Here is a 6,948-nt window from a genome sequence, read left to right on the forward strand (position 1 = left end):
AAGTGTAATTTAGACATTGGTGAAACAGTTTTAATATTAATATTGGAGCTTATTAATCACAGGGCAATTTAGCCTTCTTAGTGTAGAAAAAGTCCAAACTTAGTTGTCTTTTCACCATTGTACAAAGCTAATAACAGATACACTATTAAATTAACTTAGTTTAAACGTAGACTGTCCTTGAACCGCTTTTCAGAATAATAAGTAAAAAGCCAAATAAAATCCCAAGGCCTAATGAACATATTTGCGAATGCCATGCTGACTTTTGAAAAAGTGAAAATCATGGGAGAACAATTAAGGCGAAGGGTCAAAGACACCCGTTGGTTATGTTAAGGTTTGAAAGTCTGGAAATAAACTACTGCACACACATATTTTGAACCCACTCCCTGCAAAAAATATAAATCCTGGCAGAAATATGGGGGCGGGGGACATGATCCCACCCCTGACACATTGCCTCTGCCGAAGGGCTTAACAGACAGTTGCACCCACCTCTTCCACTGACCTACTGTGCAACCTTGGGCACATCGCTTCCCTTTTCTGTATCTGTTTCCTGATGTGTTAAACAACCATAATGGCATCTCACCGGGGGCACTGAAGATTAACTAACTTGAATTTGCAAATTGCTTTGAGATGGTAGGTGGAAAGACTCAAGGGAAGGGCAGATTAGACCTTCAGAGTCCCTCCCACTGACACGCAGTTTAGGATTACGGCCAGCAACAGAAGATTTAAGGTCACGCTGGCCCAATTGCCCAGGCAGTGAAATTAAAACGTAGGGAAATCTGAACTCTATGCATCCCTGCGGCAAGCAGAGCTGACCTGTGGAACTCGCCGCTGCAGAAAAGCAGAGCTCAGAGACGGCATTTAGGTGAAACGCACACTGAACATGGATGCTACGATCGGTCTGCAGTGAAAGAAGCCCCCTGGGAGCTCATGGCTCACCTCAGCAAGGCACCATAGAGGGGTTGCATCTTCCTATGAACCATCCATTGTCGAGCAGAGATGGAAGCAGGACACCAGATTTACTCAGTCCATGGATCTGAGCTGGGGCACCAGGGAGAGGGAAGGACACCAGGCTACATCCAACCCTTGTCCTATCACCACATCCTAATGCTCTGTACCTTTATAGCCTGACACCACTATCTATGCATCGCCTGGCTCCCAAGTTTCCAAAGGGTTAAATAACGAGACACCAAACACACCCAGCTGCCTGTTGCTGAGAGTGACTTTATTTCAGCCACAAAAATGCGCTTTTGTACACAATCAGCTGCAAACAGACAGCTCCAGCTGGTCTCTGCATGGGCCTATTGATTTGGTGCACAGTGCCACCTGCTGGTCAGTTAGCTAAAGTACCGCTGTCGTTGCAGCAGGGGATGTACAAGCCGGGGGATACGTAGGGCTGGACTGTGTTCTTGTTTACTCCATTCACACTGGGTTTATCAAGATCAGAATCCAGCCCCGCCTCCATTGATGTCAGTAGGGTCATATGTCTCTCACTCTCCCTCACACACGCAACTGGTCCCTGCTGGAAAGAATTGAGGTGGCGTGAGAGCAGCTCTGCCCCCTATTGAAGGTGATGAAACCTGAACTCCTGTGTGTGTGTCTCATACAGTCGTGTGCCATGTAACCATTTCAACCCACATTATACCAGCATTTTGGTTAAGCCAGAAATGGCCTCAGTTTGTGCGTAAAGGGTGATGGTCCCAGGGTCGGATCTGGTTTGGCAGGGAGGGGGCAGGATACCAGGCTAGATGGGCCCCCGGCTGCTATACAAACAGGGTTCGTTATCACCACTGGAGTTCCAGGAGGGGGCTGGGCCGGGGCTCCCCCAGCCACGCTCACTGCCCCTTGGGCTTGGCGCGGCACTGCCCGCTCCCGCTCAGGCAGACCAGACGCTTGTAGTTGAGGAGAAGGAGGGCGCCGTTGAGCAGGTAGGTGGTGACGCACACCAGGCAGAAGTCGTGGAGCACGAAGAAGAGGATGTAGGCCAGGTACAGCGAGCCGGCGATGGAGACCATGGAGGTGCCCAGCAGGGTGACGGCCGCCAGGGTGCTGGGAGAGAAGCCTGGAGACGGTTAGAGACAGGGCTCGTTAGACTAGCGGGCACCAGCCTGCCCCTGTGGGACGGGGTAGATACCCCCCAAAAAATAAAAACGTACCCAGCAGTGTCTGTAGGATGTAGAAGACGATGCCAAATAAGCTGTTGGGCTGATTAAAGACGCTGTGTTTCCCCAAGAGATCTTCCACCAAGCCAAAGCCACGGCCCCACCTGCAGAGAGAAACGGGGATGTAGAACTAGGGGCTAAAAGGAGGTTTGCTGTGTACAGACAGCAACTCTCGTCTTTCTCAATGTGGACTCTGCTCTAACCACTAGACCCTACTCCCCACCCAAGGCTGGGGAGAGAACCCAGGAGGCCTGACTCCCAGCCTCCCCTGTTCTAACCCACTAGACCCCACTCCCCTCCCAAGGCCGGGGAGAGAACCCAGGAGTCCTGACTCCCAGGCCCCCCCGCTCTAACCACTAGACCCCACTCCCCTCCCAAGGCTGGGGATTGAACCCAGGAGTCCTGACTCCCAGGCCCCTAATGCCTGCTCCAGCTGGGGGGGCAGGGAGCTTTTATTCCTGCAGCCCCTAGCACAGGGAGCTCTGTCTCCTTCCTGTTTGCTGCCTCCCCCTTGCAATTTTGATGCCAGTAACAAATTCTGATGATAGTTCAATTCACACACCCCTGGCACTGAGGGACCCCACTGAGCTGAGGCTGGGGGGCCGTAGGGGTGGGCTGGCTCAGCTGAGTGGAACAGCCCCTGGGGCCCTAATAAGGACCAGACCGGGTTACACTGCAGCTCCCATGGGCCCGGCAATTGCCAGCCGCTACGTAGGCATGAGCCCCTACATACGTGGCAGAAATAGAACACCCTGGCAATGATTGACAACGGCCCCCACCCATCACAGCGCAGCAGGCGGGACTGGTGGCCTAGGAAACGTTTTCATTGATAAAAGCTCCCCCCTTCTCTCACAGGAGGGAAGCCAGCTGTTTATCCCACAGCCAGATGTTTCAGGGTGTTTTCCACTGCGAGGGGAGGGGGGAGCACAGGCAGAATTGGCGTGTGTCTGAGGCACACGCAATCATGTCCACTGATGCTAACACATGCACACAGCCAAACACGAGTCCTGACAGTATCAGAACTGGTGTTTCACCTGTGCCCCAGATTCCTGCGTGTGTGTTTTTGACCGAGATCAGGGCCCTCCTCATACTGGGCAAACCTTCCCCGCCCTCCCCGAGTGAAATCAGTGGCCCTCCATGTACCCAGTACTGCATGGACCCGACTTGCCCTTCCCTGACTGAGATTGGGACCCCAGTCATGCCAGACACTGCATGGACTCCCCCAGCCAAAACCAGACCCCCCACTGCTCCAGGTGCTGCACAGACCCACCCTTCCCTGAGCAAGATTAGGGCCCACCATTGTTCCAGACACTGGGCAGATACACATTGAGAGAGGGTCCCTGCCCCGCAGAGCTGACAGTCTAAACAGACAAAGGATAGTTCTCCCCATTTTGCAGAAACTGAGGCCCAGACGCAGCATCTGAGGCGGAGCTAGGAACAAAACCAAGATCTCCTGGGTCCCAATCTAGGGCCTCACTTCGTGGCCCAGTCCCCACTGGTTCTGTTGACAAGCCAGGGTCATTCCCCTTCCACCTCTCTCTGCCAGCGATAAAGCGTCTGTCACCTCTGCCCCATCCCTGCGTTCGATCTGGCTGTTTGCAAAACTCTGAGTAAACTTAACTCTGGTTCTTTCCCTCCATCCCCCGCACTTCCCCCAGGAATATGTTCCCCCTCTACTAAAAAGGGCAACAATTCACTCCAGACCCTTCAAAAACATTTTAAAAAGAAGTTTCAAGGACCTCCAAATGAAATAAAAAGTAGTTTTAAGTGTTCCCCAGTCCTCCAACTGAAAAGTAGTTTCAAGTGCCCCCCCCAATTCCTTTGCCAAATGTTTGCTGTTTTATAACAACATTTCCGTATATTTTTAAAAAATGTTCCCCCCCTACCCCCCCGCCTCAACTCCCCAGTCTTGGTATCCCTACAGTCGCTCCTAGAAGCACTAAAGAAGGATCAACAGCCCACAGCGCCAGGCACGGTACCAAACAAACTGGAGGAGATGACAACACAGAGCACAAAGGGGACAGGCTGGAAACAGAGATGTCAGGTCACCAGCAGGGCTGAGGCAGCAGGAAAGGACTAAGCAGAGGACGCAGAACCACAGGCCTCTCGCATGGAGTGGGAAAGCACATAGGGCCTAGGAGGCTGGGGTATACCCCGTGGGATAGGCATATAGGGCTGCAGCATGGCATAGTGGTGTGGGCACAGCACAGGGGGCAGCAGGGTGGAACACAGCGCATGGGATTGGGGCAGCAGAGCTATTGCATGGGGGGCTGGGGCAGTTGGGGGGCTATTGCACAGGGAGGGCAGGAACATGGATGTCACTGCACAGGGAGGGTGAGGAAAGGGGACTATAGCACAGGGGTGTTGCAGTAGGAAGCAGGGGTTGCAGTGGGGCAAGGGGGAGTCATGCAATGGGGCCAGGGGGTGCAGTGGAGGGAGAGGAATCATGCAATGGGGCCAGAGTGTTACAGAGGGAGCTGGGGTTGCAGTGGGGCAAAGGGGAGTCATGCAATGGGGCCAGGGGTTGCAGTGGGGGGAGAAGAGCCATGCCATGGGGCCAGGGGTTGCAGTGGGGGCAGGGGGAGTCATGCCATGGGGCCGGGGGTTGCAGTGGGGGCAGGGGGAGTCATGCCATGGGGCCGGGGGTTGCAGTGGGGGGGAGGGGGAGTCATGCCATGGGGCCGGGGGTTGCAGTGGGGGGGAGGGGGAGCGATGCCATGGGGCCGGGGGTTGCAGTGGGGGGGAGGGGGAGCGATGCCAGGGGTTGCAATGGGGGCGAGGGAGAGCGATGCCATGGGGCCGGGGATTGCAATGGGGCGAGGGGGAGTCATGCCATGGGGCCGGGGGTTGCAGTGGGGGGGAGGGGGAGTCATGCCATGGGGCCGGGGGTTGCAGTGGGGGGGAGGGGGAGCGATGCCATGGGGCCAGGGGTTGCAATGGGGGCGAGGGAGAGCGATGCCATGGGGCCGGGGATTGCAATGGGGCGAGGGGGAGTCATGCCATGGGGCCGGGGAGGAGTCATGCCATGGGGCCGGGGGTTGCAGTGGGGGCAGGGGGAGTCATGCCATGGGGCCGGGGGTTGCAGTGGGGCGAGGGGGAGTCATGCCATGGGGCCGGGGGTTGCAGTGGGGCGAGGGGGAGCGATGCCATGGGGCCGGGGGTTGCAGTGGGGCGAGGGGGAGTCATGCCATGGGGCCGGGGGTTGCAGTGGGGCGAGGGGGAGTCATGCCATGGGGCCGGGGGTTGCAGTGGGGCGAGGGGGAGTCATGCCATGGGGCCGGTCCCCCCCGCGCACCTGGAGGTGAAGACCTTGGAGCAGCTGACGGAGGGGCTCAGGTCGCACATGGCCCGGTAGCCGGGGTCCCGCTCCCGCGAGGTCTCCACGTGCAGCGCGTACACGGAGAGCGCCAGCCCCAGCGCGCAGAGCACCAGCCGCAGCGCCCGCTCCCAGCCCGGGGCCGCCATCGCTCGCTGCCACCGCGCGCCTGGCACGGGCTCGCCCCCACTGGCCCGCGCGCCTGCCAATCAGCATCCGGCGCGAGCCCATTGGCTGTCCCTTCAGGAGGCGGGAAGGGGAAGCAAAGGGTTCTGGGACTTGTAGTTTTATGTACCCAGGGGAGAAGAAGTGGGAGCCATGGAGCTTATGGGATGGGGTGGGATCTAGTGGTTGGAGGAGGGGAAGTGCCTGGGAGAAAAATGCAAGGTCCTACACCTAGCAACAAGGCATGCCGGCCACACCTACAGAATGGGGAAGTGTGTCCAGGAAAGCAGTGACTCTGACAAGGATTTAGGGGCCAGAGTGGAGAAGTCACTCAAGATGCAGCAAAGAGTCTTGTGGCACCTTATAGACTAACAGACGTTTGGGAGCATGAGCTTTCGTGGGAGAATACCCACTTCGTCGGATGCATGTAGTGGAAATTTCCAGGGGCAGGTATATATATGCAAGCAAGAAGCAGGCTAGAGATAACGAGGTTAGTTCAATCAGGGAGGATGAGGCCCTCTTCTAGCAGCTGAGGTGTGAAAACCGAGAGAGGAGAAACTGGTTCTGTAGTTGGGAAGCCATTCACAGTCTTTGTTTAATCCTGAGCTGATGGTGTCAAATTTGCAGATGAACTGAAGCTCAGCAGTTTCTCTTTGAAGCCTGGTACTGAAGTTTTTTTGCTGCAGGATGGCCACTTTAAGATCTGCTATTGTGTGGCCAGGGAGGTTGAAGTGTTCTCCTACAGGTTTTTGTATATTGCCATTCCTAATATCTGATTTATGTCCATTTATCTTTTCCGTAGAGACTGTCCAGTTTAGCGGTTGTACATAGCAGAGGGGCATTGCTGGCATATATTACATTGGTGGACGTGCAGGTGAATGAACCGGTGATGGTGTGGCTGATCTGGTTAGATCCTGTGATGGTGTCGCTGGTGTAGATATGTGGGCAGAGTTGGCATCGAGGTTTGTTGCATGGATTGGTTCCTGAGTTAGAGTTACTATGGTGCGGTGTGCAGTTACTGGTGAGAATATGCTTCAGGTTGGCAGGCTGTCTGTGGGCGAGGACTGGCCTGCCACCCAAGGCCTGTGAAAGTGTGGGATCATTGTCCAGGATGGGTTGTAGATCCCTGATGATGCGTTGGAAGGGTTTTAGCTGGGGACTGTATGTGATGGCCAGTGGAGTCCTGTTGGTTTCTTTCTTGGGTTTGTCTTGCAGTAGGAGGCTTCTGGGTACACGTCTGGCTCTGTTGATCTGTTTCCTTATTTCCTCGCCGCCCCACGAACGGATGGAATGTCGCCCCTTAGCATG

The 6,948-nt window shown here is 55.6% G+C and overlaps 1 protein-coding gene across 1 annotated transcript; it reads right to left on the reverse strand.

Moving 5' to 3' along the window:
- Positions 1-22: 22 nt before the first annotated feature.
- LOC123368067 (vitamin K epoxide reductase complex subunit 1-like protein 1) lies at positions 23-5,659 on the reverse strand. Its single transcript, XM_045012547.1, has 3 exons — positions 5,455-5,659; positions 2,154-2,263; positions 23-2,059 (listed from the first exon to the last, which is right to left on the reverse strand). The coding sequence occupies exons 1-3, from the start codon at positions 5,622-5,624 to the stop codon at positions 1,833-1,835; spliced, it is 507 nt and encodes a 168-aa protein (XP_044868482.1). The 5' UTR covers positions 5,625-5,659; the 3' UTR covers positions 23-1,832.
- Positions 5,660-6,948: the final 1,289 nt, after the last annotated feature.

The sequence above is a fragment of the Mauremys mutica genome, chromosome 4, assembly GCF_020497125.1.
Source record: "Mauremys mutica isolate MM-2020 ecotype Southern chromosome 4, ASM2049712v1, whole genome shotgun sequence".
In the NCBI taxonomy this organism is placed as follows: domain Eukaryota; kingdom Metazoa; phylum Chordata; order Testudines; family Geoemydidae; genus Mauremys; species Mauremys mutica.

What these genes read in the sequence shown, in the direction of transcription:
- LOC123368067 (XM_045012547.1), bottom strand. Translation starts at nt 5,624, where the DNA reads ATGGCGGCCCCGGGCTGGGAGCGGGCGCTGCGGCTGGTGCTCTGCGCG. An exon ending in TCCAAGGTCTTCACCTCCAG is followed by an intron (nt 2,264 to 5,454) that starts GTGCGCGGGGGG and finishes TTCTCTCTGCAG; the next exon opens with GTGGGGCCGTGGCTTTGGCT. An exon ending in CATCCTACAGACACTGCTGG is followed by an intron (nt 2,060 to 2,153) that starts GTACGTTTTTAT and finishes AACCGTCTCCAG; the next exon opens with GCTTCTCTCCCAGCACCCTG.